The sequence below is a fragment of the Alosa pseudoharengus genome, unplaced genomic scaffold (genome assembly GCF_046254945.1).
Source record: "Alosa pseudoharengus isolate Yale_2024_CS ecotype anadromous, Long Island Sound unplaced genomic scaffold, YU_APseudo_1.1 YU_APseudo_1.1_scf_8, whole genome shotgun sequence".
Classification (NCBI taxonomy): Eukaryota; Metazoa; Chordata; class Actinopteri; order Clupeiformes; family Clupeidae; genus Alosa; species Alosa pseudoharengus.
The window spans coordinates 832,824-852,380 of record NW_027468870.1 but is presented as its reverse complement, the minus strand read 5'-3'; the positions used below and the strand labels follow the sequence as shown (position 1 = coordinate 852,380).

At 41.8% G+C, this 19,557-nt stretch overlaps 1 protein-coding gene across 2 annotated transcripts in view; it reads left to right on the top strand.

Moving 5' to 3' along the window:
• Positions 1–19,557, top strand: part of gdpd5a (glycerophosphodiester phosphodiesterase domain containing 5a) — a 75,571-nt gene that overhangs the window by 14,981 nt on the left and 41,033 nt on the right. For both annotated transcript variants that reach the window (XM_076274418.1, XM_076274419.1), the window contains exons 2-8: positions 2,177–2,351; positions 9,029–9,132; positions 12,884–12,977; positions 14,751–14,810; positions 15,425–15,523; positions 15,635–15,728; positions 17,277–17,425. In XM_076274418.1, coding sequence (XP_076130533.1) covers positions 2,235–2,351; positions 9,029–9,132; positions 12,884–12,977; positions 14,751–14,810; positions 15,425–15,523; positions 15,635–15,728; positions 17,277–17,425 — 717 coding nt within the window. In that variant the 5' untranslated portion in view covers positions 2,177–2,234. The remainder of the gene's footprint in view (positions 1–2,176; positions 2,352–9,028; positions 9,133–12,883; positions 12,978–14,750; positions 14,811–15,424; positions 15,524–15,634; positions 15,729–17,276; positions 17,426–19,557) is intronic.

Sequence of the window (19,557 nt, the reverse complement as noted above, 5' to 3'; positions counted from 1 at the left end):
TGTCTTGCACCCTTTCCACCCTTGCAACTGTGGGCCGGGGGGCCGACGGCCTCAGTGTCAGGAAGTATAACGAGTGTAACAAATTGCTTTACTGCATTCAAATACACATACACGCCAGGCACCGGCTAGAAGAAGGTAGCAATGGAGTTTCTCAGACATTCAGCATGACAGAGCAAGCGAAAAATAAGCAAAAACCGAAAAAAACAGTAAGGAAATTGCCAATACTGCATAGCTTACCTTTAGATCTATTGCTATTGCTGCAGTTTGCCCCCCCCCCATCTACTAGGTGATCTGTTGTTACATTAAAAACTCACTCCTCAGTTTTAAGAGCAGAATCTCACTCCGCAGTTTTAAGAGCAGAAACTCACTCCGCAGTTTTAAGAGCAGATGGATGGAGTCTGTTCTGTTATTATTAACACTAAAGCCATATTTCTGTTCTGTTATTATTAACACTAAAGCCATATTTCTGTTCTGTTATTGTTCTGTTATTATTAACACTAAAGCCATATTTCTGTTCTGTTATCATTAACACTAAAGCCATATTTCTGTTCTGTTATTGTTCTGTTATTATTAACACTAAAGCCATATTTCTGTTCTGTTATCATTAACACTAAAGCCATATTTCTGTTCTGTTATTGTTCTGTTATTATTAACACTAAAGCCATATTTCTGTTCTGTTATTATTAACACTAAAGCCATATTTCTGTTCTGTTATCATTAACACTAAAGCCATATTTCTGTTCTGTTATTGTTCTGTTATTATTAACACTAAAGCCATATTTCTGTTCTGTTATCATTAACACTAAAGCCATATTTCTGTTCTGTTATTATTAACACTAAAGCCATATTTCAAGCACAGGAAAGTGAGAGGAATTTCGCAGGTGCTTCTACCCAAAGTGACGCCAAAGGGTTCACAGTGTTTGATAATGGCAGTGCACAGAGCGTTCCTGTGTTGATTTGTCTCTTGGCTAGTATGCTAATATATTCCCTTGATTTGCCTCTTGGCTAGTATGCTAATATATTCCCTTGATTTGTCTCTTGGCTAGTGTGCTAATATATTCCCTTGATTTGTCTCTTGGCTAGTATGCTAATATATTCCCTTGGAAATAAACTCACTGACCTTGAATTTTTACATTGCATCAGATTTTTAGGCACTGGAAAGGCATTGTTTTTGCAAGTGAAATACTTGTTTAACCTAAATGTCAAAATGTTGGCAAGTTTTGAAAATACTGTACACAGGTTAACTCTGTGAGACATGTGTAATGTTTTGGCGCTCTATAAGTGATATTAAATTGAAAATTTAAATTGATGTGGGTGTTATACAAACAAGTACAAAAAACAAGTCTGAGGAAGGGTCGTAAGGGCTTGAAACGTTACCAATAAAAAATACTTAAATGGGAGCTCTCCAGTGTGTGGATCTTCACTTTGTCCTCATACAAACAAAACTAACACTTAATCTTTTCACAAACACTTAACATTTTACCAAGGTCAGGATGTTAGCCGTGCTGTGTCTAGAATTGGCACTGGTGTGATAGGAGACAGCAGAGTTATGGGGAAATTCAGCTGTGGGATCAGCTGGTTTAAGAGCTCATTTCAGCTGTGGGAGTCAGCTGGTTTAAGAGCTCATTTCAGCTGTGGGAGTCAGCTACCCTTGAAAGGGCTTCATTGCCAAACTACATGTAGAAGTTTTAGCCCAGTCCCTGTCCCAGTCCCAGTCCCTGTTCTAAAGGGAGAGTGGGTTAGCAGGAGCAGCCGTTCTGACTAGCTGCTGCTGATTGCGGAGGCTTTGCACCTGATCATTAACACGTCTGTTAGTGGTACAGCCTGTGATCCCAGTTTTAATTACTGGCATTATTGCTCCCCAACAAAACAGCTAAAAATGGCTGACCATCTGCTCCCTCGTCATCAGCGCAGCGCGTCGGTCTGCACACGGTGACAATACACACTCAGGTGTGATGCTACCGACTCTTCCTCAAAGGAACTATTCAGATGCTACTGACTCTTCCTCAAAGGGACTATTCAGATGCTACCTGCTCGGCCGGCTGATTTATGTGGGCAGAAATTAAATGTAAACAGCAATCAAGCCATTCGGACTAGACATCAGTGTTTGGAGACTAAATGGACCCTCTCACTGACCCTGCCTCTGACCTTTCCTGCCTCTATGTGTGTTTGCCAGGCGGCGGCGTTGGTTGTGGGATGCGAGCGCAGTGGGGTGCGTGTGGGACTGAGGGAGGATGGTGAAGCACCAGCCCTTACAGGTCTACGAGAGGCAGCTGTGCTTGTCCTGCGTCACTGGGATCTACGGCTGCCGCTGGAAACGCTACCAGCGATCCCAGGATGACACTTCCAAGGTACGGTCCACACCTTCATACACACATTCATCAACTCAAACACACCCACACACCTCAATCAACCCTCATCCACTAATGGTTAGCTAACAGTGGAGATGCTGGTGTGGGTTGGTTGATTGGAGGTTGGTATTTGCATTGTTTGTGTATGTTTTGTGTATAGTGATTAGTGGGTGACATCAACATGGTAGATGATCTCAGTAACCTGCCAGACACAACATGAAGGATTAAACAATAGATAACTTCTTTTTTTCGGGGCAGCCGTGGCCTACTGGTTAGCGCTTCGGACTTGTAACAGGAGGGTTGCTGGTTTGAACCCCAACCAGTAGGCACGGCTGAAGTGCCCTTGAGCAAGGCACCTAACCCCTCACTGCTCCCCGAGCGCCGCTGTTGTTGCAGGCAGCTCACTGCACTGGGATTAGTGTGTGCTTCACCTCACTGTGTGCTGAGTGTGTTTCACTAAATGCAGAGACCAAATTTCCCTCACGGGATCAAAAGAGTATATATACTTATATATACTTACTTATACTTCTGTATATCTTCTGGATATCTTCTATATGGTTGTTGAAGGAATTGTTGCTGAAATGGGGAAGGCCTTCAGTTGTCTGTTTGTGGACATATTTGAAAGCTTTGTAATTCTTGTGTAGTTCTCATCAAGTCCAGGCGCTGCATAGAGACTAAGCTGCACTAAGCATTGCTATCATATCTGCATAGAGACTAAGAGACTAAGCATGGCGATCATATCTGGTTGCCCAAATGGTCTCAACCCCAGGCAGGAAATCAAAGCTAATGCTCTTTTCCTGAAATCCTGTATTGATAAGTAGGTGTTGTGCTCAGAGGCAGTAAGAACATCCTTACCTGCCCTTTACCGCAGGGACGCACTGAAAAGATTTAAGAAGAGTTGTTCACAGCTAGCCAAGGCCACAGCTCATTACTATTACAGAGAAACAAATTCAAGTTAAAATTCAAGTAGTTAATTGTCATGTACTCATAAAATGAATTATAAGTATTGAAATTTTTGTGCTCAAGAGCCAGCTCAACTTTAAAGAATAAATGAAACACTGAAGAGAGAGAGAGAAAGAGAGAGAGAAAGAGTGAGAGAGAGAAAGAGAGAGATATATCTTCTTAAATACCATTTCAGTTCAGTAGAGGCATCAGAACTATAAAAACCTTAGTGATGATAATTTCATAAACTCGCAGAGCCGGCGGTGTTGAGTCTAAACTTGTGAATTCCTATAACTTGGAATAATATTTCCACATTTAAAGCAACACTATGCAACAGATTAATTTCACCATGATGGCATATTGTCACACACACACACACACATAGGAGAAATCTGTCCTTTGCATTTGTCCTATGCCAGAGGTCATTTGACCGGTCCCAGAAGTCATCTGACCTGTGCCAGAGTTCAACTACTATTCTAGGAACGGTGAGCACACTACATGGGACCAGCACACTAACTGGGACCAGTATAGCACACTCACTGGGACCAGTAGAAACAGGGAGCTGGGAGCAGCAGTACTAGCTAGGGTTAGGTAGCTGCTCTAGTCCCACACACGGGGGGCAGTTAGGCGTTAGGTACCTGCCTGCCCCCCTCCCCCACACCCCCCATGTCTTACTTGCCAGTCCAGGTAATCAGACTGCTGACCTTCCGGTCACAACGTTGACCTTGTCTGACCTTTAGGCCCCTCCTGCCATCCAGGACAATGCTGTGATATGTTCCAGGCTTCAGGGCGTCTCCTGAAACGAAGGCCGTCACAGGCTAGCATGTTAGCAAGCTATTATCAGCGCAAACAGGGCTGGTGGTGTTGTTGTCAAGGCCTTTACATCTTTTGGGTAGTTAGCTTGGTCATTTTACAAGTCTTTTGGGTAGTAAACTTGGTAGTTTAGGCTTGTACATGTCTTTTGGGTAGTTAACTCGGTAGTTTAGGCTTTTATGTGTCTTTTTGGGTAGTAAACTTGGTCTTTTTAGGTTTGGTAATTTAGGCTTTTACATGTCTTTTGGGTTGTTAACTTTGTAATTTTAGGTAGCTACTTTTTGACCAAAACAGTTAACCCTTAGAACCCGATTGACGCAAAGTGCGTCAAAAACACACCCTTTCTTCTCTGTTACATTGCTCCGTAACTGTTCATCGCAGCGAGATGAAACCTTTATTGCATTACAGAGCAGAAGGGGCTTTCCAACGAGACTACACACTTGTCTGTACGATCAAGTATGAAAATTAAAAAAAAATCATGAAATTAAATCAAATTGCATCATATTTACAGTCTATACTTCTCTGCGTTCACCTGCACACACATTACTCTCTTTTGAATTACTCGCGAACCCGTGATCACATCGATATGGCAAGCATATCAGATGAAAGAGGGGGCACAGGGCTATCCATTGGTACCATGATTATGATCTTTCTGGCTTATAAAAACAGACGAAGTGACTGCAAAATAATGTCATGAACACAAACCAACGCTGCACACCAATTACTCTCGTTTGAATTACCCGTGATCGGATAGATATGCCACGCATGTCAGATGAAAGAGGGCACTCAGAGCTATCATTTAATACCAAGTACATCCTTCTGGGTTATAAAACAGACGAAGTGACAGCAAAATAATAACTTCATATAGCTGGACTTACCCCTCATTTTTGTCTGTTCTTGTGGCATGTTTATAATCCAACGCTATTGTGTGTTTCTCTATGGCAAACCATGTTCATAATCCGGTTTTGAGATCCTAGCAAATTCCTGCATGGCATCCAATTTGAGGCTTACATTGCATCCCAATTTGTTCAACAAAGAAACACCTTTTTTGCCTTTACTTTGTTCATGGCAATGCAGTAAAAAGTTGAGAATCATTATGAGTGCATACACCTAGGCACGCCAGATCAGTTCGTGTCACAGATATGGAGCGCAGAAAGGTCATTTTTCATCACTAAATAAAAAATGGCATTTATTTCCGTAAATCCCACACCACACATTTTTGTAAATTGCTCAGCCCTCCAACATGGCAATTATATTGCCCGATTCAGGACAGTCTGCCCTACACACACATGAAATGCATGTAGCTTGCTGTGGGGAGATACATGTCAAAATATAAGAATTTTTATAATACACTTTGTATATTTTAATTCTTTAAAAATCTAAATAAAATCAATGCTAGTACTAATACATGAAACGATTCATGAAATGATCTGGATAGCCTAGACTCCGCTGAAAAAAACAATATATAATATGTGTGTGTGGCACTTACAATGACCAGAATAAATCCTTATGAATAAAGGTAGTGAAAATGCCCTAAAAACAGCTTAGGGTTCTAAGGGTTAAACCCTCTCAGTGCAACATTTAAGGGAAACCAACAGTAAATCGTTTGATCAGTGTGTCATTGGTCAGTTGTGCCGTCCAGCGACAGTGTGTGAGTTTTATATCACCATCAGTTAGCCATGTTTGCACAGTGTGTGAGTTTTATATCACCATCAGTTAGCCATGTTTGCACAGTGTGTGTGTTTGCAGTAATACTTAAAGGCATTAACTCTGATCCGTATTACCTGGGTATTTATAAACACACTGGGCCCTCTTGCTCTGAATGAATATTCTTCCCTGCCACAACTGATTCTGTCAGTAATCCAGGCCTTTTACTCCTTCACTCCAGCACATGGCTCTTTAATAGGCCAGCTGCCCAGGGAGAAGTGCTCCCTATCATCTCCAAGGAGAAGTGCTCCCTATCATCTCCAAAGGCCTTACGGAAAACATAACAGAACATAAACATAGACATGTTACGCGAAACATAAACAGAACCCTGACGGTGTTTACATCAGAACCCTGACAATGTTTACATCAGAACCCTGACAATGTTTACATCAGGGGGGTATTCCAAGTACGTGGTTTAGTTACAAACCTGGGTATATTAACTCAGAGTAAGTGGTAAACCTTCTACAACAAGAGCCCTATGGTATTTTTGTGTGTGGAGAATGAAGCCATACAGCTCTTCTATTAGGAGGTTTACCACCTACTCTGAGTTAACTTACCCAGGTTTGTCACTAAACCACGTACTTGGAATACCCCCCTGAACCCTGACGATGTTTACATCACCGTCTCTCCCGCTAACGCGAAACATAAACAGAACCCTGACGATGTTTACATCAGAACCCTGACGATGTTTACATCAGCGTCTCTCCCACTTGTCACGTGACTGTCCCTGCCTACTCTCTCCTGTTGCCCAAGGCGACCTGGGAGCCAGTTAAATATGATCCCGCTTATGGTGGTCAGTCCAGGGTGAAGCGCACACACACACACACACACACACACACACTTCCTCGCACAAAATCACAGTCCCCTCTTTACTCCCTCCCACTGACTCGTCATTACACATACAGCATATATATTTATCATCACACATACATCATATATGTTATATTTATCATTACACGTACAGCACATATATTATATTTATCATTACACGTACAGCATATATATTTATCATTACACCTACAGCATATATATATTATATTTATTATTACACATACAGCATTTATCATTACACGACACGTACAGCATATATATTTATCATTATTCCACTGCTTGGTTGAATTTCCCATTGTCCTACGTAATTTAGAGCGACCATTAACCGTATGTTATTTGCACACCTATGAAGAAGATCCATTTTTTTGGCTGTATCACACTTGTATATTAATTCGCCGAACTCGTTGTGAAGTATAAATGAACTGTCACGTTGCATCCGAGCTGTAAAATGCAGACGTTCAGAACATGGCAACATTGTAGCATATGACGGAGGTGGCTTTTAGCTGGATGGATGACAGCAGGCTAAGTAAAATAGCGATGTTTCAAAGCTAAAGTTCATCAGAATCTTGGGATATGCCCGCTTGACAACGGGAGAGATAGAACTAACGACTGGCCTTTGGCCGTAGCAACCATCCATTTAGAACTAGTAACGGCAGTTTGTCCTGCAAGTTGAGAAATTAGTTCCGCTTCGCGTCGGGGCCGTTTTACAACCTCGACCGTGCGTTAACTTCTGTGAACAGACCACCATTTCGTCCATTATCCCTTACTTACATGTGCAGCATATATATTTATCATTACACGACACGTACAGAATATTTATCATTACACGACACGTACAGCATATATATTTATCACGTACAGCATATATATTTATCATTACACGTGCAGCATATATATTAATCACATGCAGCATACTGTATATATTTACATAGAGCAGGTCCTCCTATACATATCCTGTACCAAAGGGAGCACGTTATTTAATTCTGAATCTCACCGAGGGGTGTATGTCTGAAATCAGTCCTTCCGACAACAGTTGAATGCGACTGGTATAAAATGATAAATCTTCTCTCAACATGAAGTCTTTATGAATCTTCAAATAGAATTCATTAAAGTTTGATATTTCATTTTTGCCGGTGAAAAATGTATTGGGTTTTATTTTTAAACCATAATCAGCAGTGATGTCTATACGCTCCTGTTAGCCTAACTTGTCTATGAATAGAGTGGAACTGGTTAAAAAGACGCTGTGGAGGGTTATCAGTAATGTTATTAATAGAGCGGAACTGGTTAAGAGGCGCCGTGGAGGGTTATCAGTCATGTTGTCAGTGGACACCCCCCACAGCCTGTTCCCGGCCAGCTCGCCAAGGTGTCATCCCTAAGCACTGAGCCACACATGGCAAGGCCTGCCACGTGTGTCTGTATGCTGGAAAGTGAGAGAAGGAAGGGAGCAGAAGGACAGGAGGGGAGGGGAAGGGAAGGAACCTATGAAGGCAAAGCAGCAGTGAAGGTTTTTGGATTTGGACTTGTATTTGCTTCTTAGTGGTATTTGCGGAGACCTATAGATATACAAGATAAGAAAGATATTCATGAAATAAGTAATTTAATAGATTAATCTCCACTGGTTCAACAGTTTCACTTGCTCATTGCGCACACACATTGAATGAGCGCTCACACCACTACCCCCTAATGCTATGCCTCTTTATTTGATAACCCCCAATTAAGAAATATTTCCTATTCTGGAAAACTTTAAGTTTCTTCTTCTTTCGGTCTGCGGTTTTCAATGATACCATTCGATTGTGCCACAAATTATCCGCGGACCAGCAATCTCCTCGTTGAGGAGGCCCTAACCCTGCAGATTATAGACAGAGAAAGCATGCTCTGGAAACAGAACACAGTTGCATGTCCATATAGCCATGGGTCTGTCTACACGGAAAATAACAAGTCTTGTGGCCGCACCCCTGCACCTCCACCTCCGTCACTGATTCCTCGACCTGATACGTCTCATTTATCACGTCTGCCTCTCGGTTTCGCAGCGTTACGTGACATCAGCCCCCCTATAAAGGAAGTAGGTATACAAAATGTGTTAATTGCGTTAATATTTTTTAAAGCGTTATGTATTTCAAAATCAATCGCTGAGATTAACAAGTTAATTTTGACAGCACTAAAAATAATACTAGATAATAAAAATAGTATCAAATATAGTTGAAAACCCTACATAAACATACTAATCATAGTAATAATAACAACAATATCAATAAAAACAACAACATCAAATATCTGCAATGAAAATAATGAGTTTTCATATTATTAAAATACAGACAGAACATTAAAGTATACACTGCAGCCTATAGTAGGCCTATGTGCTTGACCTGTTGTTGTTCTTGCAGTGGGAATGCACGTGGTTCTTCATCCTGTGCTGTTCTTTCTTCCTGCTGCTGTTTTGGTCCTACTTCTGGTGGGAGGCCCACAACGACTACAATGAGTTTAACTGGTAAGATAAACAATGACTACAACGAGTTTAACTGGTAAGATACACAACGACTACAACGAGTTTAACTGGCAAGATACACAACGACTACAACGAGTTTAACTGGTCAAATACAGAATGACTACAAGGAGTTTAACTGGCCAGATACACAACAACTGCTACAACGAGTTTAACTGGTAAGATACACAACGACTATAACAAGTTTAACTGGCAAGATACACAACGACTATAACAAGTTTAACTGGTAAGATACACAACAACTGCTACAACGAGTTTAACTGGTGAGATACACAATGACTACAACGAGCTTAACTGGTAAGCAGTGATGCCAGTAACGCGTTACTTAGTAACGCGTTAGTCTATTTTTACCACTTTTTTCAGTAACGAGTAATCTAACGCGCTACTATTTACAAACCAGTAATCAGATTAAAGTTACTTATCTAAGTTACTGTGCGTTACTATTTTTGTCATTTTCCTTAATAAAAAGATATATTCTTTGCTTTCTTCTTGTCTTGGGGATTAACGTCATGTAGGCTATGCTCACGTTTTCAGCATGAGGACAATTCATGTGCAGCGACACAACCGAAAAAAACAATGGAGGGTGGAGGGAGAGAGAGAGATGCACATTTCATCAGTCATTACTTTGAGCTTGTGTCAGCTAAACATGACAACATTAAGGTACATTGTACATTCTGTGCTGGCGACAAAGTGCTGTCTAGCTAGACATCCCAAGTCTCCCGAAGTTTTGGGAGTCTCCCACATATTGATAGCGGCTTCCTGACGCCCGCAAATTACATAAAATCTCCCGAAACCTAGAGCGAACAAGAGCACGCAAGCCAGACCGGACTTCAAAGCAAAGATTCTAGAATCTTTGCTTCAAATCGCGTGTGCATAGCTTAATGCGCACACAACGGAGAGGGAGAGAGAGAGGAGTGGTGCGTTTGTGCCTGAAGCGCATCCAAGACAGAGAGCATCCTGGTCTGTTTTGCTAAGTCAACCAATCCGTTTTCAGTGTAAGTGCTTATATCTCTTTTCTCCCAAACATAATTAATCAGTTCAGTCAGTGTATCTAGGAACAGAAGCGTCATGGCAGCGTCAGTGCCCCTCAAAAAGGAAGATTTAAGACCCATTTCACATCAGACTACACAAAAGTGTACCCAATTGTCTTAAAAGATTAAAACATAATGATAATCTTGCACACTGTACTGTTTGTAACAGCAACTTTAGCATTGCTCACGGCGGGTTAAATGATTGCAAAAGACTTGTTGAGGTGAGTTTAACAAGTGTAATTTCATTTGCATATTATAGGCTAGAAGATGGCTAGTTGCCAAGGCTACATGAAAAAAAATCTACATATTTTACTATAACAATTTCTATCAATAGGCCTTCCTTATTTGGTGTACTTAGACATTATTGAACAAACATCTGAATTCTAAGTAGGTTAGGTTGGGATGTCTGCTATACATTGCTGTTAAAATGCACTTCCAGTATAGTGAGTATTGGCAAAACCAGTTATCATTTTTATGTCGAGGCGTTAGGGGTGTTGTCGGCAGCTGCTGAAAGTAACTAATAAAGTAACTTGTAATCTAACATAGTTACTTTTAAAATCAAGTAATCAGTAAAGTAACTAAGTTACTTTTTAAAGGAGTAATCAGTAATCAGTAATCAGATTACTTTTTCAAGGTAACTGTGGCAACACTGCTGGTAAGATACACAATGACTACAACGAGTTTAACTGGTAAGATATAGAACGACTATAACGAGTTTAACTGGTAAGATACACAACGACTACAACGAGTTTAACTGGTAAGATACAGAACGACTACAACGAGTTTAACTGGTAAGATAAACAATGACTACAACGAGTTTAACTGGTAAGATACAGAACGACTACAACGAGTTAAACTGGTAAGATACACAACGACTACAACGAGTTTAACTGGTCAGATACAGAACGACTACAACGAGTTTAACTGGTAAGATACACAACGACTACAACGAGTTTAACTGGTCAGATACAGAATGACTACAACGAGTCTAACTGGTAAGATAAACAACGACTACAACGAGTTTAACTGGTCAGATACAGAATGACTACAACAAGTTTAACTGGTAAGATAAACAATGACTACAATGAGTTTAACTACAACAACTACTGTGAGTTTAACTGGTAAGATACACAATGACTACATGAGTTTAACTGGTAAGATAATGGGCTGTATTTTGGGTACCAGCGTATGGTGTAAAGTTCGTTATTCACCCGCGCAAAGTTGAATTCGGTATTTTGCACGTTTATATTTCAAGCATTGCGCCCAGGGGTGTGGCAATAGGGAGGGGCCTGGCACGTTGTCCAAAAATCGCTATCATACACCACCTAAACCTGGTCAGAAGTCAATGGCGAGTTGTTCATATGCTATTTTAAGAGCGCGTGTCAACAGTCATATTGGCAGGTGCACGCACCATCCTTCTTTCATTCATGAACGCACACCAGCGTACGTCCATGCAAAGCATTACAAATTGCATGATTACAATGGGAAACATAATTAGAATAAAGATATTACGAAATACTGTACATCTCATGATGAGTAGTTATTCACCATCATTTGCAAATTGGTAATGACGGTTAAAAGTGATTAGGGGAGAGGCGAGAGACACGTATGGAGCACAGCTGAAGACGCACTGTCACGAGATACAAGCAACTCCTCTGCAGGATAAATGTTGTTTTATTCAGTAATTTGAGCAACATTAGGGTAAGTGTTGCTTTTTCCAGCCTATGTTTTTGGTGGTAACCCATTGTCAGTCAATAGTGAAAGTAACTGCATATAACTGTCTTGTCGTTGACTGACTCCTTGGTGAAGTTAGTTTCACTTTGCCAATGAGTTCAATTAATAGACGAGTGCAAATGTGTTAAGGCTATGCTAGGTTTCAGTAAAGCATGGTTTAAGAATGACTATTCCATACGGTCTCGCAAGCAGCCTCCTTCAAATGCCCTGTTGAATGCCAAAATACCGATGCATTTTTTTGACATATCACGCTTTGCGCCGTTAAAGGGAATGACAGATGTCATTCTCATTGGTTTAAAATGATGTTACGCCCCAAACACACCCATATGACTGATTAAAAAAACTAGGAACACCTTGTTGCGCCATGCGCTCCACGTTTGATAACGAAACCCCTCCCAATGTGAACTGGACATCCTACTAAATTTGAATAGACTTTTGACGAGTGACGATGCACTTTAGAATGTCATGATAGGGCCCGGAGTCTTCCTGCGCACCATCTGACCATTCAGATCCCCTACAATGTGTTTACTGCCGTCTATGCTGGATTTATTCATGCTACATCAATATGTCATATACATTGAAGGGCATTTCAGATTGCTAAAAGAGAGCCCTTAAACTTTCTCAACATTTGGCATCATTATTGTGTTGTTATGTAGCAGTGCACATATGACTAAATCTGACATTTTGGGTAACACTAGCACAGGCCCATCTAATCAACAATCATGTGTGCATCCATCCATGCATCCCTCATCCATCCTTCCCTCATCCATCCATCCATCCATCCTCCGATCCATCCATCCATCCATCCTCCTATCTATCCATCCATCCATCTCTCTCCCCTCCATCCACATGTACATATAGTGTATATCCAAAACGAGGCATGTGGTTTTGTGACGAGCCTTCCCTAAGCCCTGTATGTTGGTGTGAATAGGTGAGTAAGCTGCTCCATGTTATCTGTTGTGCTCCTACAGGCTGCTGTACAATCGCTCAGGAGAGTGGAGCGATGGCACTGTGCCCATTCTCACCACCACAGTCGTGGGGTTCACTTACACCACAATCCTAATGGTGAGCAAGTACACTTATTCAATACACTTTCATTACACTTATTCAATACACTTTCATTCAGGCCCGGAGTGGGTAATCGGGAGAATCAGAAGAATTCCCGGAGGGCCGCTTCACTTTTGGGCCGGTCGAGGGGAAAATATTGACATTTGCCACGTTAATCTATCTTCTCTTAAAGTAGGCTACAGACGTTCCACATTCTATGCCTAACACCGCAGCCTCTGCATGGGTTGTTCTCCCCTCCCAAGAAGAGTTGGTTGGGTCCACATAGTCCGTCTTTTCTAAAAAGTTTTCTCAGATAGGCTACCATAGGCGGGCCACCCGTACCGTAGTGATAAGCGTCAGGGAGGACAGATGGTAGAAAGTGCCAAGTTCCCAGATTTTTTTTTGAAGAGGACAGACATAAGTGGCAACTGGTAAAGAGATATAGCCATCATTATTAGCGCCATAATTATTGGGCTATTATTGGATGTTGTTGCGTTGTCAACCTATTCGCAAGCAACATATTAAATTAATTAAAATAGGCCTATTTTGTATCGTCCAATATGGCGATTCATAGACTTTGCAAATATTATGCAAATATTGATAACACAACTCAAGCTTGATCTGTGTATGCAGTAGGCCTAAAAACAAAAGTAGCCTCTGAGCAGATGATGAGCCCAAAATTAGCTACATGATTAGAGGGATAAGTAGGCTAGCCTCCCAGATAGCAAAGAGGCTGGCGGACCACTGTCGGTCCATTGGGGGCATAGCTGGCGGTCCATTGGGGGCATAGCTCACAGTCCGCTGGCATTTTGCACATCGGTTCTCTGGTGGGTTGCATACAAATTGCCCAATATGTTTCCACAATTGGTCTAAAATCGTTTTCATTTGTTCAGTTATACTCCATATATCATTTTTATTAACTTTTCTTAATATTCATGACAAGTTCAATTTAAAGAGATGGTGGTCCAACGGCGGACCACAAGTGGCACGCCACCGGCGGCATTGCACCAGCGGTCCGCTATCTGACAATCTGATTTTGCTATCTGGGCTAGAGAGGACAATAGAGTAAACCATATGAATTAATATGAAATGTTGTTATTTAATGTAAGAAAGAACCGTTATTTACTGTAAGAAAGAACAGTATATGACAGCTATGTGCCTTGTTTGCTCAGAAGTGGGTGTAGTAAAGGAGTAAATCACCAAACAACAATATGATATATATGCAGAAAAACATGTAAACAATAGTTCAGTATGCCTCTGTGGAATTGTGGGATACATTTCAAATGCTTTATTTCTTTCTCCCTGTTTTTGTTAACTTATCAACCTATCCTTGTGGAATAGTGGAATATTGCTAAAAACTACAGGATAGTAAGAGCTGAACTGTTGATTTATTCAATTTCCACCACCACTAAAAAAGTGGGCCGGTCTTGGGCATGAAACTCCCGGGCTGAAAAGTGGCCCCACTCCGGTCCTGCTTTCATTACACTGTGTAATACACTTTCATTACACTTATTCAATACACTTTCATTACACTGTGTAACACACTTTCATTACACTTATTCGATACACTTTCATTAGACATTCAATACAATTTCATTACACTGTGTACTGTAGTCGTGCAGGAATCCATGAGGATGTGTTGTTCCTGTTTATATCTTTGCTTTGAACTATTCTAATGTCAGCACTGTCTGAATTTGTTCTTGGCTAAATATTTGAGACATAAATGCATATTGAAACATAATTAAATGCTGCCATTAATGTACAACATTACTGTTTTTCCTTTATTCTCAGGGGTTAGCACTATGTCACATAGCACTGGGACAACAGATGAACCTGTTCTGGATCCACAAGGTACTTAAGTGACCTGTCCTGTGTAAATATTGACACATTGCACTGAAATACCTTTCAAACATAAAACTAAATATATCTGTCTATCTATCTATTCACCATATTTCTGAAACCTACATCTGTTCCGGTTTCAATCTTCGTCTATGCTGTTTACATAATAATCTGCCCTCATTCCTCCACCTGACATCTGATACTGCTGCTCCTCCATCTGATACTGCTCCTCCATCTGATACTGCTCCTCCTCCACCTGACACCTGATACTGCTCCTCCATCTGATACTGCTCCTCCTCCACCTGACACCTGATGCTGCTCCTCCACCTGACACTGCTCCTCCTCCATCTGATACTGCTCTTCCTCCATCTGACACTGCTCCTCCTCTTCCATCTGACACTGCTCCTCCTCCACCTGACACCTGATACTGCTCCTCCTCCACCTGACACCTGATACTGCTCCTCCATCTGACACTGCTCCTCCTCCACCTGACACTGCTCCTCCTCCTCCACCTGACACCTGATACTGCTCCTCCTCCATCTGATACTGCTCCTCCTCCACCTGACACTGCTCCTCCTCCACCTGACACCTCTTTCACCTGCATCTGTCCTGCTCCTCTTCCACAGGTGTGCGTGCTGGCTGTGTTGCTCACCACCATCACAGGTGTGGTGTCCATCGATGACCTGTGGAGGACTGAGTGGGACATTGTCATCATCTCTTTGCAGGTGCACAAGTTTCACTCACACTTCTCACTTGTACTCACACACACCACTTAATACATTCTCTCCCTCTTTGTGTGTGTGTGTGTTTATGTGTGTGTGTGTGTGTTTGTCCAGTTCACGGGTCCGTTCCTGCACATTGGAGCAGTTGTCGCGATGACGGCCCTCGGCTGGTTGGTGGCAGGGTTTGTTGTGCGTGGAGAGAGATCAAGTGAGTGATTGGTTAATGCATACATCCTAAAATCCAATCCTTCTATAGAGTGGTCTTTGTTGTTTTGACCAGAGTTCCAGATGGGGGTGTATGTGAGCGTGGTCTTTGTTGTTTTGACCAGAGTTCCAGATGGGGGTGTATGTGAGCGTGGTCTTTGTTGTTTTGACCAGAGTTCCAGATGGGGGTGTATGTGAGCGTGGTCTTTGTTGTTTTGACCAGAGTTCCAGATGGGGGTGTATGTGAGCGTGGTCTTTGTTGTTTTGACCAGAGTTCCAGATGGGGGTGTATGTGAGCGTGGTCTTTGTTGTTTTGACCAGAATTCCAGATGGGGTGTATGTGAGCGTGGTCTTTGTTGTTTTGACCAGAGTTCCAGATGGGGGTGTATGTGAGCGTGGTCTTTGTTGTTGTTTATTGTTGTTTGTTGTTCCAGGGTTCCAGAGGGGTATTTTTACAAAGGCAGAATTAAGACATCCAAGATAAGTGATAAAGCGAGGTTTGACATGGTGTTGTCTGGTCATCCAATCTCAAGTTGTTTCGCTAATGCCAATTCAGGATGAGTAAGAGCGACTATGTCAAGCCAGGTGTAAATAATTCAGGATGTGTGCGCGTTCTCGTTTCTGCTCCAAAGTGCCCACGGTTGCAATAAAAAAGACGCAGAAATTAGCGTCATTCACACAAAGTGAACAACCGCTTTTGATATAGACTAACAATGAAGTAAAGTCGTCCTTTTTGGAATGGGGAATCGTGGCTATTTCTGTAAAACAGCAGGAGTAGGCGTGGTAGACCAACTGAATGCAAATTTACGTATGAACCCATGTGTGAGTGCTAATTGTCTCGGCACGCAATGTCATTAAGAAAGCGCTTGCCACTGCAAAGATGCACATAGTATGATATACCTTAATATTATAGTTGAAAATACCTTTGAAAACTTGCCCTCCACTTCCAATCAACTACTAGTAGGCTATTCATCAAACGTCTATCAACCATATGGCAGTAGGCAGACAATCTGTTTTATTTTGCAAGCAAATACATTTAGCAAATAGTATATAAATGGAATAAAGCTCCTTAAAATATGCACGGAGGTCTGATTTGAATGACAGTTAGCTGAGCCAGTGGAACAACATAATTACCATTAGAATTAACTTAGCTTGGCTGTTAGCCTGGTAAGGACCAGGCTAGATGCAGAGAATAAATCCCCATGGTAACTTATGTGCCATCTCTTTTGTGAAACCAAGTCAAGGCAAAATTCATCCAGGATAAGCAAAAATAGAAAGGGAGAGGATGGAGGATAATAGAAATACCCCTCTGGTGGTGGTGTATGTGAGCGTGGCCTTTGTTGTTGTTTATTGTTGTTGTTTATTGTTGTTTATTGTTGTTGTTTATTGTTGTTGTTTGTCCAGGGTTCCAGATGGGGGTGTATGCGTAATTGTGGTCTTTGTTGTTGTTTATTGTTGTTGTTTATTGTTGTTTATTGTTGTTGTTTATTGTTGTTTATTGTTGTTGTTTATTGTTGTTTATTGTTGTTGTTTATTGTTGTTGTTTGCCCAGGGTTCCAGATGGTTGTGGTGGTGGTGTATGTGAGTGTGCTGCTGGCGCTCTATTTGGCCCCGCTGGCCATTAGCTCCTCCCCCTGTGTGATGGACAAGACCAGCCTCAGACCCCGCCCCCTAGTCATCGGCCGGAGGGGAGCGCCCATGGTGGGTTACACACACACACACACACACACACACACACACACTCAGATGCACACACACACATACATGGATGCATACACATTAGGGGTGGCACGGTTCACGAAACCCACGGCCCGGGTCGTATCACGGTTTAAAGGTCCCAGTTCAGTTCGTATCACGGTTTAAAGGTCACGGTTCACGAAACCCCCAGTTCAGTTCGTATCACGGTTTAAAGGTCAGGGTTTTCGGTTCTGTATGGTTCTTGTTGTTATTTTTCCTTTTAATCTTTAAAGGAACCATATGTAAGATTGTGGCCAAATCTGGTACTGCAATCAAATTACTGTAGAGTGGTGTATCCCCTCCCCCTCCCCCTGACTCGAGGTGACCAACCCGGATGCCAAAACACTACTGACTTTGTGATTAGTAGATAGGTGGAGGGTGGCGCATCAGGCCAAAACACAACATGACATGACAAAACACAACATCAACATCAGTTGAGGGCTGCAACTTCACTTTTTAAATGACAATATTCTGGCCAGACTACTGTTGTCAGTGATATAAGTATTTGAAATGAACATGATTTCTTAATGTCTAGTGGCATATCAGGGCCATTTTATGATTAATTGAAATACATTTCTTACATGTTCCTTTAACACTTCAGAAATACCATACTTCAGCATAAGATGTATAGCTTAATGATCCACCATTTAGGCTACAGTATTAGTATAGTTATATCATGCACAAACTTGACTTGACTTTAAGCACACATCATTAACACCATCTCTGAGGAAAGGTTTGATACAGCAAGATTGAAGACATTGATTTCAAATTGCTTTTCATTTAAGTAGTATAAGTATAAGTATATATACTTTTTTGATCCCGTGAGGGAAATTTGGTCTCTGCATTTAACCCAATCGGTGAATTAGTGAAATACAAACAGCACACAGTGAACACACAGTGAGGTGAAGCACACACTAATCCCGGCGCAGTGAGCTGCCTGCTACAACGGCCGCGTTTGGGGAGCAGTGAGGGGTTAGGTGCCTTGCTCAAGGGCACTTCAGCCGCGGCCCACTGGTCCCTGAGTCCAGAGTGCTAACCAGTGGGCCACGGCTGCCCCAATACGGCTGCCCCAATTTATTTGGCAAACAAGTAGAATGTGTCACTGCCATCTACAGGAACGTCTGTACCTTTGTAGCACACTAAGATTGACTGAAATATTACGGAATATTTTATTTCTACACATAGCTTAGCCTAAATATGCAAGATAGCTTCTAGGCTACCACATAACATTGACAAGCCCTGTAAATGTGCACTTTCTCTCCGGTCTCTGGACTGCTCCTCTAGTTTCTCTCAACAGGGCTATTTGCTCACTGAAACTGAACGTTACATCTTTCATGTGAGGAGGACCCAACATATAGACAGGTGATATTTTTGAGATATGTGCTTCCTAGAGGCATTTTTTAGTAAAAGTTGGGAACAGGACTTTTTAACATAATTAAGGTGTGCTGAATCCAACTAGCCCTGTTCCCAGGCTGAATTTTGAGTTTATGACCATCGAATTAGCATAAACAAAATGGTTGCCAAAATGGCGATTTTGGGCACTTTCATTGGGCGGATGTCATTATACCATGTAAATTAATTCATATTGTTCACAGAAATCTTCCTTGGCCAATAGATCAAGTATATAGGCTGTGAAAAAAAGAAAAAATATCTAGTATTATGCCCATGTTAATTACCTGAAAAAACCTTTGAAAAATGTAATTGTTAAAATTTTATAACTGAGCAGGCACACGGTATTTGACGAATGAGACTTATGTTTTTTGAGGGTCAAGAAAGATGTGTAGTGATGAAATGTAAAGTTTAAAATTGTGGCCTACTGGTTAGGTCTTCGGGCTTGAAACCAAAGGGTTGCCGGTTCGATCCCCGACCAGTAGGAAAAATGTGGGTGGTGGAAAGGTTGAGCACTGCTCTCCCATGCCCACATCCACGGCTGAAGTCCCCTTGAGCAAGGCACCTAACCCCTCACTGCTCCCCGAGCATCACTGTAGCAAGGCAGTAAACTGCTCCAGGTTAATGTGTGCTTCAATGCAGACATCCCAAGTCTCCCAGAAGTTCCGGGAGTCTCCCGCATATTGATAACGGCTCCCTGATGCCCG